General features: G+C 32.1%; 1 protein-coding gene across 10 annotated transcripts in view; it reads right to left on the bottom strand.

Annotated features, from left to right (window-relative positions):
* LOC135143170 (protein retinal degeneration B) overlaps positions 1 to 19510 on the bottom strand; it is a 33226-nt gene that overhangs the window by 3309 nt on the left and 10407 nt on the right. For 4 of the 10 annotated variants that reach the window (XR_010282703.1, XM_064075044.1, XM_064075037.1 and 1 more), the window contains exons 2-20: positions 11185 to 11304; positions 10911 to 11055; positions 8995 to 9127; positions 8458 to 8919; positions 8257 to 8409; positions 7626 to 7818; positions 6304 to 6455; positions 6162 to 6254; positions 5754 to 6105; positions 5530 to 5693; positions 5310 to 5474; positions 5054 to 5239; positions 4831 to 5001; positions 3762 to 3890; positions 3022 to 3284; positions 978 to 1232; positions 747 to 907; positions 339 to 519; positions 11 to 282 (exon numbers count right to left, since the gene is read on the bottom strand). Coding sequence is in view for 9 of the 10 variants with exons in the window: in XM_064075044.1 (XP_063931114.1) it covers positions 11 to 282; positions 339 to 519; positions 747 to 907; positions 978 to 1232; positions 3022 to 3284; positions 3762 to 3890; positions 4831 to 5001; positions 5054 to 5239; positions 5310 to 5474; positions 5530 to 5693; positions 5754 to 6105; positions 6162 to 6254; positions 6304 to 6455; positions 7626 to 7818; positions 8257 to 8409; positions 8458 to 8919; positions 8995 to 9127; positions 10911 to 10988 (3563 nt within the window). In the remaining variant the exon portion in view is untranslated. Of the gene's footprint in view, positions 1 to 10; positions 283 to 338; positions 520 to 746; positions 908 to 977; positions 1233 to 3021; positions 3285 to 3761; positions 3891 to 4830; positions 5002 to 5053; positions 5240 to 5309; positions 5475 to 5529; positions 5694 to 5753; positions 6106 to 6161; positions 6255 to 6303; positions 6456 to 7625; positions 7819 to 8256; positions 8410 to 8457; positions 8920 to 8994; positions 9128 to 10910; positions 11056 to 11184; positions 11305 to 16629; positions 16649 to 17611; positions 17631 to 17721; positions 17786 to 17830; positions 18061 to 19450; positions 19469 to 19510 lie in introns of those variants that run through there. The other 6 variants (XM_064075043.1, XM_064075038.1, XM_064075040.1 and 3 more) reach the window with 6 other exon arrangements.

Raw genomic sequence — 19510 nt, 5'->3', positions numbered from 1 at the left:
TCGGTCATACCTTCTTCTCCTTGAAAAACTTTGACCCGGCAAACCAAAATATCCCCGTGGTATAACCATACGGGCATTTCCTTGAGCAGGCCTCGATCCACCGTGGGCCATCAAATTTGTAAGATGAGCAGCGTAACCATCAATTAGTATTGTAGCTTGAGCATGTTGTTTTTTTGACGCTTTTCCTACGATGAATATTTGTTTTGGTTTTAGTCCAACTGAGGTATATACACTTATGTCTTTACTGCTACCATATGCGGAATGAATTATTACACCGTGATTCTAAAATAAATATTATCTCAGATTAAATATTCGAAACTTGTTATTGTCTACACTACTTGGATTAAGTTATGTAAGTAAGCGGCTTTATGTCCCAGAGGATCTGTAGAAAGACCATCTGCGAATGACACAAGTCCATGGGGGAAATTATGTTGCGATAGCCAAGAAACAACTCGCCGGTGCTGCATGTCAGGTCTTCCAGTTATGTACACGATGAGATATCCCAGCTCTTGCCAATGCCTTCAATAATTATTTAAAATAATTAATATAAGCATAATGATACAAGATTTCCAGGTGATCCCATAATCTTAATGTTAAACAGGTATGCAACAAATCTAGACTCTTACTAGTAAAAAGCAGTATATGTGACAGTCAACTAAACACGATGACCGTGGCATCACTTGAAAACCTATGTTATCTAAACAGGAGTCGTAAATGTCTACAAACTATAATTTTGGTAATGTTACCTTACAACATCAACTGCACCTGCCCTAACTTTGGGATCTCTCCCAGTAACTGACATGCTAGCAGTAAAGGAACCATCAATACTAAATACTATACATTCAGTTTTAGGAGGAACTACTGCCATAAAGAAATCAACAGATGTGTGATCGCCTCTTACAACCATCTAAAAAAATAAATAAATAAGTACAACCACCTGTTGCCTCTGTTGTTACATTTTTATAAAATCACCGTACCTTTATCGGATATAAACCGTACCCCAATGATTTTTCGTCTGGAATTGTATGTGTTATTCTACCCGCCTTATCAGTCACTTCTGTAGCAATCTGTACCCATTCTCCAATATTCACATCTCTCATTACATGAATATCTACTTTTTCGCCAGTTAAAGCAACCATATCTAATGGACCATACATAAATCTTGCCATTAAAAGTTGAGGTGCACCTTCTCGGACAATTATATCATTTGCTCGATGATTGGCCGTCACATTCTAAGAACAAAAATAAAAATGAAAACAAATTCGACATAAACTTCATTTCAAATAATAATAAAAAAAAAAAAAAAAACGTTGGAGGAAAAAGGGTTGCGAGAATGATATCATTACAATGGACGTTTACGTGGCGGTCTTCAGTAATAGCAGAAACTTTAAAGCATAGTCAGTTTTATTACTACGCAGCTCTTAGTTCTCAATAATTAACCCTATAAATCCCTTCCTCCATGCTGAGCGTAGTTAACCACCTGTGTAGGTCTATTTCTTTTACTCGAGTTCAACACGCGACTCGCTATTCCTCACCTCACCTCGCTGCTGTACTTTCGAAAATACCATTAACAGAGAACTCTTGACGAAATAGTGTAATAATTCGGCACCATGGCCAGCGAATGCATCAAAGGGGGAAAATCTTTTATAACACTGGAATTACCATGAAGAAACACTGCAGAAGAATCTTCTTAATTTTCGTTTCAAGATGCTTAGCTTGTTTTTCCAAGTTACCAATATACTTATAATCATCTCCTCGTGTCTCAATTCCCAGGTGTGTTTTCCCCGCTTTTCATGTTCTCCTCGTCTTGTTTGCCATTAAACAAATATCTAATTTTGTTCTTCTCTACTGAAGCACCTGACTTGATATTTTTAGTCTACATTCATTGCTATGAAATGTTGACAGTACATCAAATTATGTTTGAGAATGGTTAAACTTTGTTTAGTATGTACTCCTGTTAATTATGGTCAATGATATTTTAACAACGGCACCGACTACTTCCTTATATAAACAAAAAAATGATTCTAACCGACAAAAATGAGTCAAATGTGACTTTTGCCTGGTGCCAGATTGTATCAGTTACGGATAAAAGCAACAGAAAAGTGAAACATGTAAACAGCAAAGTAATCATATAGGAGTAATGATTAGTCATTAATATAATCATACTATGTTGTATTAAAAAAACTGAAAAATGTTGTCATTTTTAATTTTTAGCCAATTTTAGCAATCGAGGAAAGTACAGACTAAAGAGACGTTGTCCTGTTGTCGAACTGTTCTACAGATCTCTATTTCGTACTGGGCGAAAACAATTTTTTGTTATATTGTTATTATCCCATTTTCACGTCTTAAACAATGTCTGAATTGTGTTGTCGCTGACTAGAAATAACACGAAAAAAAAAACTTTTCGACCATACGTAAGATTATAAATTTTATAACAATGTATAAGAAACTAGAAAAAACGTGATTTTTATGTACAAAGTGAAATAAATTAATAACAACACATTCGTCATAATAGCCTTCCTTCTAGGTTCTACTTTAATTTCCACTGCCTGATCAGTATGTGCAACATCATTGTTGCCAAGATAATTTCATAAAACTTTTTTTTTTACTAAAGTTTAACTTATAATCAATTACTTAACGTGGGTGATGAACAAGGGCAGTTATAGCAATTTTTTTAGTTTATACGTATAAAAATGAAACAAGATTTTTGTCTACGTATAACTATTGATATTATCAAATTATTGTAATGTACAAAGAAGTTAGTTCCATATTTCACGATATGGAATGATCACATATGTTAAACGGTACCAATATTTCGCCGCCCGATTTACAATAAATTCATACATATTTAGTAGCAGAAAAATGTTAACAAAGCAGACTTTAGACAAACTGGCATAATTCCAAAGATTACATAATAATTGTTAAATTAAGAGTAGTCTGTAACTTCTTCAAATGTTTAAGAAAATTATGTTTTCAAGCAAGGAATTCGATCAAAAATTTACACTTTAATGTGTCACTTACCTTAACTTTAACAGACGTTCTCTTTTTAATCCATTTTTCTCTAGGTTGGCCAGGTTTGAAACACAATTCCCTATCCTCAACGCCTGATAACGGTGCCGCTTCAATTCCACCTACTTGTCGCAGGATGAAAGCGATCACATCACAACTTTCCCAATAACTGGCATGAAATAGATGTGGTAATGCATTTGTAGGAAAGTTAGATAAACCTTCTGGACAATACAGAGCATAATCCATTCTTTTCCCACCCCACCATTTTTGTTGCACTAAAAATTCACGTCACTGTTATAAATGCATACTTACATATTCCAATTACATTTTTACACCAAATAAATAACTGAGTTAGGTAAAGTACATACATATTTTTTATAAGTGTATTCAAATCAGATATGTACATAAGATTTGTAGTTCAAATAATTGTGCGATATTTGTCGGGCCTTTAAAATATTATTATCATTTATGTGATGGTATAACCTATCACGTATCAATGAATCCTTTCTTACAATAAAACATGTTTGAGAGTTTACTTTTTTTTTTCAAGAAGTAAATTCATCTAAGTTTTTTTTATTTGTGTTATTAATGTTCGCTTCGTTTGATATTCTGTATAAATAGTTAAATAAAAGACTAGCAACTACTTACTAACAAATATCAAAAAATACAAAAAATGTTTATATATTAATGGACTGCTAAACGAACTTATATACACAGTCAGACATGCAACATGTACTTATTCGTATACTTACAAGCATTAACAGCTTGCAGAGGAATATTATCAATTAGTCCTGAAACTGTACTCTGAATAGAAACTTCAGATAATCGTCTATGTTGGGAAGTATCACTAAACATTTGGGGATTAGTTTGAAGAATTTCCACTAGAAGGATCAAGAAAATATGTTAATGTGAATGAAAACGTTAAAACTTATTTAGTTGGAAGAAGAAAAGATAGCAAGGACAAAGTACAACTCGTTGAAGAATTAGAGAGACCTGATCCCTCATGAAACTATTTTCAAAAACTGTCGAAATTAAATATTCCTAAAGTCCTACATACATACATACTACATGCATTGTTAAACCCTCGTTATTATATGTAAGGTGTTGGATCTAACCAATTAATTAAATTACTTCAATAAAGCTATCTGCAGTAGCACAGTTTTAGATTGAAACCTTCGGCCGAAATGCTATAATGAGTTTTATTTTCCGAGGAATTCTTCTTCGGTAATTAATATTCCTTCTGTCCCAAATTAAGTTTTCTATTAAAAAAAAGGTCCCAGATTAAGTGTTCGCTTTCTAAAAAAAATGTTTTTTTAAATAAAGAAAAAAATGGTTTTTTATTGAAGAATTATTACTATTACAATAAATATAACTTCTTATAATAGGCTTTGATATAGTATAGAATCTTTCTCATAATTAAATTAATTAATTTAAATACTTCGTCAAAATTTTGAAATGTATTTGCAGTTTATTCTTATTTATTGCGTTGTTCAATCAAATAAAGGCAACATGAAAATTAGACTGTTCAAAATCAATTTTTTCAACTTTTCTTGACCCCACATCTGCATTTATTAAACACTGCTAGAAAAACTGTTAATATTAATATACTCTGGAAGCAATAATCTCAGCAAAAATAGTTAAAAACTCAGCAATTTTATTAGTACCACTGCTGAATTTTATAGTCTCCCACTTTTTTGCGCAGGGAATAATTTTGAAGTAATTTAACTGATCAGTTGAGAATAACTTCTCAATGTTTCAAAAGTAGCAATAAATAAATTGTTTGTGTCTATTACAAAATCTCTCAATATATGAAAAACTTACATAAATGATACGGTTGTCCGTTTCCTAAGGGATACTTAGCATATCTAGCTATATTAACTGGTGGCAGTATTGAAAATCTTGCCGATAAAAGTGGTTCTAAACGTGCCGCTACAGGATCTGTGGGATGGAACAAATTGTAAACTTGAAGACAATTTGGACGGGTTATAACATCTAAAATGTATCATTAAAGTTACAAAGATTTATTTGTAAATATGCCACTTACACGACTTCTCGTCAATGGCCGCTACCTTTCTGTATGCTAAAACTAATGCTAACGGACTACCAAACATAAAAAAATCTGTGACGTCAAATTCGAATTTCATTTGATTAGATTGTTCACTTGTTGAAGACGATCGTCTGCGAGGAGAAGGAGCTGTCAAATATCCTGTCTCATTTACTTGCACCTCATCTAATTCATAAACACAGAAACATTACCAAATTTAATGTATATTATATTTTTTACTTCTACACCATTTTACCTTTTTGGCCATTATCATTGTCTAAAATACTATTTTCACTGCCATGTCTGGACTGATATTTGGTACTTCTACAGAGCGCGTCATAGGCTAAAATTGAACCTATAGAATCAGCAACAATGGATACTTGTCCAGTAAAGCCTTGACCGTCTTCTGACTTCAAAAATTCTACATATTTTTTAACGTAAATATTAATTGATCAAAGTTTAATAGATCCAAATACCCTGATAAGTTGCGTTTACTGCAGTGATTGTCCGTGACACAATTTCTTGATAGTCAGATGTTGAAGTCGCTAGAATTGGAATAGCACCAATTGGTATAGAGTCATGCGTGATTTGAGGTACATCTATGCAAGAAGGCGAAACATCAAAACTATACGGGCTAAGGCTAAAATATTAAGAAAATATGAGTTGAGTTGTTAAATTGTTGATTAAAGCTACAGATTACCTAGATAAAATTGCAAGGCTTTCTGTACAAATAGACGGGCAAGACACCAATCTTATTGCAATATGACCTAATAGCGAGGGATAATGTTGACGTATAACCGATTCGAATGCTCCTCGTAAAGTAGTGACGTCAGATTTCTTTGCAGCTACATCAATGTTGGCGTCTAAAACGCTTCCTGCGTGAAGCACCAAAAGTAATACTGTAGTATTACATGACAAATGCGCAGGAGATGCACTAGGAGATTCCGGACATGATGCATCCAAGGAATTTACTTTTCCTCTTTGCACTAATTTCCGGCTGCTCCGTTCGCTGGCCACTCTTTGTAGGAATGTAGGAGAAAATATGCTGTCGTCTAATAAAAATTATTTCGATTAAGTACAGGATATTACGTTCAAAACTGCCACTTACCATTTTTATCAATAACAACAGTCGGTGAGGTAGTATCGTTATCTTCTTCTGTTAAAAGGTCCAAAGAACTCCACTTTGCCAGAGATGAAGAATCTAAAGTTATCGAGTGATGTATAAAAAAACTACCTGTATTGTAACATACCTTCACAATCGAAAAATTCTTCATCGGATCCCGACTCTGAATCTCTGCCTAGACTTTCTATTCTCCAATTCGCAACTTGTAAATCAAAACTTTTTATAGAAGATGAGCTTGGAGAGTGTAATCCACGAGGTTGTTGCCATTTGTCTTCACGTCTGAAATTAAAAATAGACACATGAAGGAAGTTTCTAAAAAAAAAACTCAACTAAAATATAACGTAAGAAATAATTGATAACTCAGAGAATGACAGTACACACATAACGTGCAGAACCAAGAACCAAATTTCAATATATAACGACATCCAATGCAAGTAATATTTGAATCTCATGACAATGTTAGAAGAAGAAACCGACAGAGAAAAGATGTTGATTTCAACTAGGAAGCACTCCCTGAATTTCAACCATTGACATTAATTGCTTCAAAGATATGTACTATTCGTTTATGAAGAGTTTGCAAAGTTTAGTTATTTTGTTTTTATTCACGATAGCTTTTATAAATTATTTTTAGGTTCATTTGATGCAACTGTAAATTTAAAACTAAATTAAGAAAACTTCCTTTAGACATGAAACTCTATGAGTGGCCCTGAAAGTAGGTTTATTCTCAACTGCGTCCACTTATGGTGACTTGTGCTGAGGTATTTTTGGTAAAATCAGAATAACAGATTAGTAGGTACTTATATATTGATCAGACACTAGTCCAAGGGAATGCATAGAAGTTTATCGGAAGCGGCTGAGTTTTAATTAAATCTCCGTGCTCTGTATTCTTCTCTAAACGTAGACATTCAACCAACGTGTATTTAAAAAAATAGCGCATGTGAAAATAACTGTTACATTTCTTGTGGGACCAATATTTATGTTATAAACGGATCATTGCGTTTGATTCAGAAACCATTAAAGCTGTCTTTTTATGTAGCTTAAAGCGGATTCATGAAGAGAGATTCTTGCTGTTGTTGGAACACATTTTATAGCTCTAACCTTTTTCTTCTTTTGATAAGACAGGCGTACTATAAAAGTGATCATTCAAACTTTAACTCCAATAGAGAACATAAACAATGCAAAAGTTTATGAATTTTTTATTGCACTGTAAAAGCCGTATTACTTATAGATTTAATTATGCACTGAAATCTGAAAGTAATAATAATTATAAATTAAAACAGACACATAAACGCTATTCACTTTGATATAAAGTCATGACGACTGAATAGTTTTTTAGTAATTCATTTATTTACCAGGTGTTTTGGTAATTACAATGAAATTTGGGCGTAGAAAAAACAACTTTAAATTTAGAAAAAGAATGTAAAATATACAACTGGGGTTCATACTTACTTGTGACATCCTGCTATTTCGTCGTCTGGCGAGAGGTCAGGATCTGAACTGATTGCGGTCTGAATAGAAGGAATGTTTACATTTTTAGTCATTAAAGGACTGTCTTCTGAAACTTCTATACTTCCAAGAGTTGCTGCTAAAGTTTTAACAGGATCTTCCTTGGATGTGCTATTATTTAAATTATCATCTTCATCTAAGGGATAAAGAAAGAACTTCCATTAATGAAGTATGGGTACTCGTAAACAGTAAAAACTGTAAATTATTATTCGTTTCAAAGAGTTTATTAAATTTAATGAAAAATTACGCAAACAACAGTTTATAAATTATTCATCACGGATTTGGCGTGTTAATAATAGCTTGTTGATATACAACACTTTTCCAGCAAAGATCAGTAAATAAAAAAGTCATCAGTGTATTTTCTCTACCAAGTCAAACAATTAAGAATAAATATTTTGAGAACTTGCTAAAATTAGAGCGTTCAAGGATTCTGTATGGGAATGTTTGTTAAAAGTCGAGTTACAACACTATGCAATAAAACTAATTAGCAAAAAAATTCTTTCATGTAAACTGCGAATTTGTGTGAAGATTTAAATAGCGTTATTTACATGAATAGTATAAAATGATTTCTCACCAATTTCCTCATCCTCATTCTGTCCCATTTTTCTTTTTAATGCAAGCTGAGTTTGTTTTTCAATTTCTCGTATATCCTCCATAGTTAGACCATGCCATTCATCTTGCCATGCCCACGCTTGTCTATGCGCTCTAAGCATTGTTTTGCGAAGAGCTGTATAACAACATTAGTTTAATAAAAATATTAATGCGACATATTTACCTATATCATGGATAAATTTTTCTATTTTTGTTTGCATGCCCCAATATCTAAATTCCACCTTACATAATTTATAAGCGCACATTAAAGCTTTTCCATTGGGTAATGGTTGGGGCTTTCCTTGCACTTCTCTCCAATAATCTTCTAACCAATTTTCAGTCAACGGTCCTCTACCCGATTTTTCCGACTTGTAAAAAGACGGATCTTCACTTTTTAAATAATCAGCACCGTACAATTGATCCTTAACAACATTTATCACATCCACAATTCTATTCCTGAGATCACCACCTGTTAAATGAAATACATTTTCTTGATGCCCATTATCTTCATAGTAATAAGTTTCAATTTCTAAAGAAAATTTTTCAACAAAAGGGCAAGTATATCTTGTTTTGGTATAGGGATAAGCATTCCAGGCTTCCTCTTCAACCATAAGTGCTGTTTTTGGAAGAATTCCTTTCAGCCATCCTAAAAATACATTACGATTACTATGTTCTTAAATTTTAAATCGTGTATTAAATTATTTCTATCCATCACACTTGCCTGGTAAATGACTGCCTACATGATAAATTTTGTGTGTGTACTGTCCTTGTCCGCCAGGCCCATCTTTGTAAGGTTCGTTTACTAAAATTTCAACGCCGCTTCCAGCTCCGCTACTCTCTTCACGACTTTTTTTCTAAATATTATAGTAATTAATCTAAGTATTGAATTGATACTACTCTAAACATTTGTTTTAAAATTAGTTCAAATTGACAATAAATAGTTCTTCGTTATTAACTTACAATACATATTTTACCTCATGAAGTTGAAACCTACAGAATTTTATTTCTTGCTCAAAACTTAATTCTTAATAATAGTCAACAACAGTCAGCCTGATGATATTTTTAAAACAAATATTCCCTAGTTTGTATCTATGCAATTTACGCAAATGTAATAAATTTATCTAATCATTTTTATTTAATGATTTTATCGTTATCGCCTTAAAAACACGAATTTTTAGAGGTTTTTTCCCTAAGCAAATAGTAACTAGTTTTACAACAATTTGATCAATCAGTTGAGGTCAATTTGGCCGATAAGCAAAAACAGTGAAAAGAAACCTGAATATTATATCTTCAAACTTTTGATTAAAACTCATCGAAATATTAACATTTCTTAATAAACAAATATATTTTTTTACAAGATATAAACCAATTGCGATGTTATGGTCCGATTAATTAAAAAATTAAAATGAAATTAGTCATTCTTAAACTATCCGCCCTGAACTCGATCCCCGATACAAATTCCAAGGGGCATGATCATATGCTTACCTGAATCGTAATAGCTTATCATGTTTTATTTAATTCGCTTAAGAGATGTATGTAAGACTAAATCGAATCAAGAGATACATTGCCGATTTTTTTCACATCAGTTTTAACCATTGTCTAGAGTGGTTTTCTCATCATCAATACAGCAATGGGCGAGGCGTAGCCGAGTTCAAAGATCGTTCCAAAGTGGCATGACGTTTCGCGATTGAGTTACGCAAATAGTTTTTTACACAACTGGACTTAAAAATAAATGACGGATAAGCGCAATGGTACGTTATTATGAAGGTTCTGAATAACTAAAAAAAAAAATGGATAAAGAAATACTTGAACCGAAATTTTTAAAACATCAAACTTCAAAGTTGAAGAATTAAGTTCGTAATTTTAACATGTTTCAATGTTCAACATTAATTGACAGTCTAAAATTCTGATAAAAGTAGTCAAAAATGGCATCTGTGAACAGTAAAAAAAATACGTGTATTGTATTCTAACAAATTGCATGCAATTCATTAAAATAAATCAGAAAAACAAAGCGTTTTGTCACGTACACGATAATCCTAAAATATCGACAAAATTTAAAATATTTTTAAAATTATACGTCTTCATCACTGGAACTTCACCCGATTCAGTCTCAGTATAGTATGATAGTGAAATCAAGTAACGAGACAAATACAACTTTGTATTATGATAAATTTGCGATTGTGAGTGTGGTGAAGCAATATGGCAGTACCCGTTGGCAAAAGAGGCTCATACAATTTTTTGAGGTACTGGTGAAATAGATAAAGAATGGTTTTGTCTACAACATGAACAAAGTAATAATAATTGTGTAAGAATAAACTAAACAATATGATTATTAGATATGATTACCAGAGGTAAACATATTTTTATTGTTCTAATGCACACAGTACGACCTTATTCGAAAAATCATGCTTCTATCAGTTCGTTAAATTATTTAGTGTAATAATAGTAATGATAGTAGTAATTTTTAGAAAAAAGTAGATATGTTGTAATGTTAGTAATATGAAGTTCTGTTCAAATAACCTTAGACCAATTTTCCCCCCTGGAAAGTCTTTTGAGAATTTTTCTAGTAATCCTTTGTGTCAGTTGATATCATTAACAATATTTTAAATTGTACACACACACACATTTCTTACTTACAGCGATCATATATAACTGGGCAATTCGATACTCCTCCACCGTAAGAGGCAGAGGAATACGATACTCCTTGATGAGCATGGCTGACGAGGACGTTAGTCCACCTTAGATTGTCAGTAACCAATCCCAAAATATCGGCATCTTGTTACTGCAAATAAAATATTTAAACTTGTTTAAGTTATAAATTACCTAACTGTAGCGAAGTCTAGATGTACCTTTGATCAGTACTCAGTAATCACTAAGGTAACTTTATTGTATTTCATATAAAACAGCTTACCCAATTATGTAGTTTTGCTCCCGAAAGAGGTTAAAAAATGTGACAAATAACGTGGACTCGGACTATTTTTTCCACTGTCCAAAAAAGGCTGTTGATATCCAAATGACATGTTAGGTTGAACTGAAACATATGTATTCACTGTTACACAACATGCTTAAAACCAACTGAAAGAAAAATAGAACTTGTTAAGTAAGTATGCGTAGAAATATACAATCAACCGAAAAAAATAATTTGAATAGTGATAGTGCAGTAACGACAACAGGTAAATCAGGAAAATTGCAGTACTTACTAAAACCGTTTTTTCTTTTAAAAGTTTTTTGCAATTAAATATTATTTTTACTTTAAATTAATTCGAAAAAAGAAAAGGATTAATTTGCCAATTTTTTATATACATATTAAGTTTATTAATTCAAGTTTAATTTTGGCTGATATGATGGCTAGTGACTAGTGATACTTTCTTAGTCAACAAAATAAGAGTCTACATAAATTCACATAATTTATAACACCAAGTACAAATGACTTCTTGCTGAAATACAATTTGTTTATTTTTGTAAGCTGATGTTTCACTAGTTAAACTCTGCAAATGCCACATCAGTTCCCGTAAAAAAATAAATAAGATTTTTTTAAATTTTAAATGTGTAGTATCAAAATCTTATTGATTTTTACAATAGATCAGCATATCCAACAAACATGAATGTAGGTGTATACAAAGACGTTCATGGGCAATACATAGGATGAGTGTAAACAGTACGATAACCAAAAATACATGGTAAGTAAATTTTATAGCATAATTACGATTAAGTATTTGGTCGACAATGCCGAATCGGCTTTTCGCATTAGGACCCTTGTAAAATTGTAAACCGTGCAACGTGCCTGCAGAATTCCCAAAAAAGACGGATTCTGTCCCAGAGTTGTATTCAGCCAAAATATTGTAAGTGTACAATTAGTCAATTGCTATATCAGACAAAACTACTAAATCATTTGCTTTATTGTTGGGTTACTAATTTTATCAAATATATTATAATAAGGTTGTCTGATTTTTTACAACAGAGTTTGTTACAGAAATTTCGAGTAGCTGTTGCGACGAACGTCCCACGAGGTTTCGTTAGTTACAAATATGGCCCTGTGCTGTCCCAAGCAAAAGATCGTACTAAGATAATTAATGGTTTTAGAAATTTGCGGGTTCGGCTCTTTGACTTAAACTATAAAATTTTATTAATATATATTTTCAGTGTTCGTATCATAATTACAATTACAAATATAACTATAAAATCAGTCTTTACGCAATTTTTTTAGTTTGTTGGTTTATGTGTTTATTTTACTTATGCTGATTATTCTAACCAATCTTCTCACGGAGACATGAGAATGTAACATATTAAAATAATTCCCTTGTCTGCAACTGGGATGAAATTGATGTTGATAGCTCTCTTTACCCATTCAAGACATAAAGACAAATTGCATTATCGAATTATCAATCTGACTATCTCACTGCATTCAAATATAATGTGTACACGAACGTATTTGGATGCAAAAAAAAAACGAAAACAGAGGATTTGTGTAATCCTAACGTAGGCATTGTCACACGTAAGCAAGTTGCCGAAGTCCTACTAACGTTATTTGATAATCTTATTTAGAAATTATCACAACCGATCTATTGGGATTCCTACGTTACAACGACACATTTAATTATTCAATTTATTGGCGTTATAAAAAATAATTTAGGCATATGTATATTCCGTTTTGAACGTTGACTATTTTTTTACCTTTGGAGATATAACAAAATTTGTTAGTTATTCTTAACCGCATAAAAAACGGGAATTAGTCTGAACTGTGAGTAATAATATTTTATATAACTTCGTTAATTTCACTATATGTCAGAAATTATTAGCAATATTACAAGGCTGTTAACGGAAAGTAAATTATAAATATACGAAAGCGCAAAATAAAATATGTTATTATTTTTCACTTGTCAATTAAACAACAAAGACAGTTATACACTTATAATTATACGACTTATACGCGTTAAATTACAATATTTTACATCATTATTATCCACTGTTGGAATTTTACATTGGATGATCTTTTTCTAATAATGAATACCGGAAAAACCATGTCATTTAGAGTGGGTTCCAAAATATTTACTAATTTAATACTTAGTACTTTTCTGATATTACAACGGTGCTTTTATGGTCTAGCTGAATACTTGTTGTCATTCTACTGAGTAACAAATCAGAACCTCGTTGAAGAGGCGCACATTAGTGCTGTTTTTGCCGACTACAAAAAATATAGTTTTGGTACGCTGAATTACGTAGGTATTTAAAAATCGCTGCATTTGTTTTTGTTGTAGATATTTTTTATACAAAACTTAGGATTTCCATTTGACCTTCTTAAAAAAAAAAAAATCAGATTCTTAAAATGTCTGCAATCGCTTCACCTGTGAAAATGTAGGGATATGTCCCAATAATACAGGGTAATTCACGACAAGCTTCTCGCCTAAAGAAATCAAAAGGCAACCCACAATACCATTACACAGAAGTCTTTGATATTTACAACACTATTATTTTAAGTCAAAGTAAATAAAGTATGATTAACAAAAGTTGCATTTGCTTTGACTTCAAGTAAAAGCTTCGGTTATGGGAACCTGATTTGCTCATCTTGCCTGCAATTTTTTGGAAACGATTGTATTTACTCTAGCATTTGATTTGACATGACAAATGTCAAAAATATAATTATTACTATTAAAATTGCAACGCGAGACGATTAAAATTTTCGATAAAATGAGCGATAGTGAACCTGATAGTGTGGATGAATGAAGGTCAAGATGAACAAATGGCATTTGTTGTTCTATTAGAAGAGAAAAGACAAGGATGCTACTGATGTAGCTGAGGCTTAGAACAAAACTACGAAAAAAGAAAGATTACCCCAAAGCAGGTAAGTTATTTTGTAGTCATTCTTCCAAGTACACTAACATCCTCTCTTATAATTAAATAATTTTATGCCGATGCCACTCATATTTTTATTTATCTTTTGTAATTCAGTTAAATGAATAAATTTAAAAAATACCGATCTCAATGCACAATACGCACTTCAACACTTAAACAATACTCTTAGCAATCGATAAAAAAATATTTTGAAGGTGATGAAGAAACTCAACTTCGTGAAATCAAAAGTAAAAACATTTTACGGACGTTAAACGAACCGGCAATAAAAAAATTATACATACAGCTTAGCAGAAAAAATTTTGACATGTCGAATAGAACAGATGAAGAAAATAAAGAAAATCCAGTTCTTAATAAAATACCCGGTAAGCACATCACAATCTTAATAATTCAATTATAACAAAACAATTAAGTATACTTACATATATCGCAGAAATATTATCAAAAAAAGAACCATCTCCAGCTAAAAGAGATGTTCATGGACTTTTTAATGTGTCTCATTTAGAGTAAGTTGTTTTGTTTTTTAAGTAATAATTATGTATTTCTATATTTTCTAAAATGTATATCTCTGTATAATAAGAAATAGCTCTTGTGTTATTGCGTTCCTACGTGGCTGACCTAGCCCTCGTATCTAAACCGCTTCACTAGCAGGTGGTGCATAGCACGGTGGTTTATTGTCATCAATAACATCAAAATCATCTGGATCGATATTTAGCAACATTGTGAAGTATAAATCTTGCCATTACATAAGTGTTTCAGTTTTTATCCGTACAATGTATAATGAAGCATCGGGAAATCGTCTTTTTAATTGACTAAATGGGCATTCTATTTTCAAATGGCCTCTGTTATGCAGTTTGTCATAAATTCTCTCAACTTCATTATGAGGATTTTTATAAGAAACTAACACTCACGGTGTTATGCCAATCCTTCATCCTCTAACAAAATTGTTCCCTGGTTATTCTACGACGCGTCTACAGATGTAAATATGCTCGCATAATTACATGTTGCTTGAACATTAATAGAACAAAACCCTTTTCTGTTCAAATATTCGGATCCGTGATCGTGAGGTTGTAAAATTTTTATGTGAGTACATTCTAATGCCCCTATCGCACCAGGTATGTGCCATTCATTCTTAACAACCTCTAGTTCGTTTAGTGTTTGAGGGAACGACATCCACAGATTTTTTTTTCTCGGCAATTTTTGTTGACATTTCTTTGACCACTTTAGATACTGTGGTTTGATGAATAACAATAGTTGTCCCTACTCCAACTTGAAATCTGGGATCACCAAGATTCCTTACAAATATTTCTGTCTTTTGAACAGACGATAACACTGCACCTTTTGTCTCCACGCGATATTCTAAAAAATTATCAGTGTAGTAAACATTTTTAGTTTATATTTTAGCATTTGCTCAAATAAAAGGGGAAGTAAATGCTACTTTTTGTAGCTTATGCTTAAGCATATGCTTCGGCCTTGAAGCATCTACTTGAAGTAAAAGCAAATGCTTCTTTTAATCATACCACCCATTGTCAGCTGTTTGAATTTGCTAATTTCGAAATAAACGTCAACTGTTAGGTTAAACCTGTGGTTTAAACCATCAAGGTTAAACCCAAAAACAAACCTATTCCAAACAAGAGCTCGTCAAGGCATCTCCAATACCGACAATAACGAAATGTCAGTTTTGGCATGACAGTATCTGGCACTACGTCAATGTTGTTACACAAAACAGATATATGTGTTTTACTTTTTTTTTTAAATAGTGTGGTTGCGTCTTGAACTTTTTGGCGTGAATAATCCTGTATAATCTATTTTTACAAAGAAGAATAGAAATGTAGTATGAACGTGGAATATTGTTCTGCACAATTTCTTTGGCTGAGATTAGCAATCTAACATATAATACTTTATGTTCTCAGTTAGCGCAGATAGCGAAATTCTAGTTAATAACCGGTCTGAAACACTCGGTAATTGTAACAATTCATTCAATAAACAAATCTCACAAAATCCAGTTTTCATATAATGTTCATAGAAATCTTCATCATCTGTTGAGTGGGTTAGTAATATTCTCTACAATGAGTTTTTTTGTCCCTTGAATTTTGTCAAAAAAAAAATTCTTTGTCGTCGCCGAATATATACCATGCAACTTTTGTTTGAGTAACCAAAAAGACGAAAATTACAAAGTAACAAATCAAGACTGGCTACTGTGTTATTATGTGGTCGCGCATTGTCCTGAGGAAGACGAATCACACCGCTGACTTAACGCTTTCGTTTTTTTTTGGCCCAAAAAACCACTTTAATTTTTCCAAGTTACAATTCCCCATACTAAAGAACATTAGTTCTACGTCTGTCGGTAAAATCCGGAAATAAAATTGCCGAGTTATCCTATAAGATGGTGCCCATAATATCTCCGACTCAAGGGATGAATTTTGCCCTTGTCGGTTTTGATTAATTTTTGTTCCGCTATTCGATTCTTTATCTATTATATTTAGAGATCAAGTAATATACTCACGTTTTAAGGCAATAAGTACAGAATTGAAAATTGTCTATCCTTCTTGTTTCTATCTAGCATTAACTGGCATAAACTTTATTACACTTCAACCTACATGAATAACTTTTCAAGTACTACTCACACTCATTATATTGCACTGTGTTCTCCAATTTACGACTAGAAATGTTTATTTCAGTATCTGAAGGTTGTGGACGATTTGTATGTGAAAGTCGGTGCTCGGTCTTCCCTAAAATTCTTGTGGGACATTTACCTCTTTGACTGAGCGGGCCTAACATTTTCGTTGGTAAGAATTTAACAACAATGTGTTGTGCAATAGAACTTTGAATTGGTTATACTGGCGTTGTTCTAAACGCTAAACAACAACAACAATGATAATAATGACAATACACTGGGTTCTAGAGCTTTCATTTCATTATCAAGAAAAGCAATTCGTTTGCTGGTCGGTTTTCTTGCCTTCAGAAACAAAATTCCAGAAAGTTTTTGGTGGAATTATTAGCATGATTAGTACATTTATACTTTTTTAAAAACGCAAAGAGAATTTTAATCTCACAGCGAGCGCAATTACAAATCTAGCGTGACGCATTGTAAAAGAAATCCTACGCACTAGATTAATTATATTCACATTCACGCGATCAAACTGAAATCATAAGAGCTTTTTAATGAAATAAAAAATTTCATTAGTTGAATTCTAAAATAAATTGACTACAACAAATGCACAGGTAACGAGTATACATGCTGTATGTTCACTCCATATTTCCTCCTTTATCAATTTTTTTACTGAACTTACTAGTCTTTGAAACACGTAGTGAATAACAATCAGGTTCGTATAACTGAAAGTTTTTAGAATTACCTGTCTGGGTGAAGTAGTCTACACACAAGTAACACTTAGTTTTACATACAAAAAAAAATCTAATAAAATCCAAACTGTAGCACAGAACCCAAATAATTATCAAAAGATGACTGACTAACTACCTGTTCATACCTGTGTAGCTATAACTGCTTGTATGTTGTATCACATCATGGATTGATAAACAGGAAATACAATCAACTATAAACGTACATAAAAAGCACAAACTGAAGATAGATGTGCACCTGAATAAAATTTAGATGAATATTGGTCAGCAGTCATAGACCAGATCTTCCAGTCATCGAATTGAAATCCAGTGAAACTCTATTATTATTTAAAAAACAAACATCTTACTGCGTGTGATGTATTTGAAGTCGTCACAATAAAACAATCATTCATAACTATATGTTATCGACAACGTAAGCACAGTTTGTTTCATGTTTCACTTAACTATGAACTGTGTAGGACAACACATCGAGTTTATTTTTAAATCCATTTTACCGCCTATACGAAAAACGAACACCAACTGATGTTTTCGCAATAAGGTTTAGAGTAAGGTGCGAATCTGCGGGTGTACCCGATCTAGGCGTCGAGACGAAACCTTATTGATCGACCAACTCTGAGTCTGGAGCCCACTAAAACGTTGACGGAGAAATAATCTACAATATGCTTAATAGTAGAATGCAAAAGGCACGTTATCTTTCAAGTTGTGGACACTTTATGACTAAATTGTTTCAACTATTCAGTTTGATTTTGATTGTTCGTAAATTCTAAATACGACTGATCATAGAAACTGTCAGATAAACAAAGACGCAATTTCAAATTTTTCCAGCAAACACACTCCAAGTTTTTATAAGTTAATAATGTGACACACATTTCTTATGATTTTATATAAAAATTAGAAGCACAGAAATAACGATGCTTATGAGCTAAGCAAAATAAAAAAATCCTTTACAAATAAAATTAAAGTACAATGAATAAACTAATGGTTCACCCACTTTTGTTTACTTTCATCATTTTGTTGCGTGTTTAATGATATTTTTGACGATGCGAGTTATTATCAAAATCTATCTTTAACTATTTTTGTGTTACCACTCCTTTCAAAAAGTGGATTTACGCAGAACTTCACTCGTCCCTGAAACACAGTTTATTATAAACAAGTCTAGTTTCATTAATACCCCATAAATTTTTATTCTGCGAACATTTATATATTTGTTACCCTAACCAATATAAGATAGAGGTGGATTGTTAAACTACAGGTAAAAGCGCATGCTATGCTTCAAGTGGAATTGTCTTAGTGACACTTTGTATAGGGACACAATATCCACTACGACAGGCATAGTTTAATACCAATAACAACATCACTGCGTTACTAGAATTTTAGGTAAATTGTAAATCTTTTGAATTTTGTGTAATTCATTGTATAAACAATTCTAAGATATAGAAGTGCATAAATAAACCCCATATACAAAGGCATATTTTTCTAAATATTTCAAATGAGATTGACTTTGGAAAATTTTGAGATGACGCCATCAAGCTTTTGGAAAAGATGAACAAATAAATTCTGATTAGAAATTTACCATATCTACGATAATATTAAAGTGCATACTAAAGTTCAGGGTAATCCAGTAAAGTAAGATTGCAAAATTTTGTTACGGCATTTAGAATACATACTAAACATTTATCTGTACACAAAAAAAAACATTCTTTTACACATCTTACGTCAAAAATTTCACAACAATCTGTCCAGTAGTTGTGGAAATTTTATGTCTAACAAAATGACGGATAACAGATGACAGATACGCTACAGGCAAAACAAAAAAAAATTGAATAAAATAATAACTTTCCGTTTCACTCTTTCTGTTTTCCAATTCAATTGGTCTTTTTTTAAATAATTCTGTACACCAAAAAAGGGCTTTGAGTTTGTTAATATACACGATATTACTCCGTAGAAAGATAATTGTCTCCACTTACGTAAATTCGACCGCATAATTCTTTACGAATAATTATTCTAATCAAAACAAAACAACTTCT

This window comes from Zophobas morio, unplaced genomic scaffold (assembly GCF_036711695.1).
Source record: "Zophobas morio isolate AGI-343-1 ecotype UQ-CSIRO unplaced genomic scaffold, CSIRO_AGI_Zmor_V1 ptg000058l, whole genome shotgun sequence".
In the NCBI taxonomy this organism is placed as follows: Eukaryota; Metazoa; Arthropoda; class Insecta; order Coleoptera; family Tenebrionidae; genus Zophobas; species Zophobas morio.
Note: the sequence above shows the minus strand (reverse complement) of the source record. Positions and strands in the feature narration are given on the sequence as shown.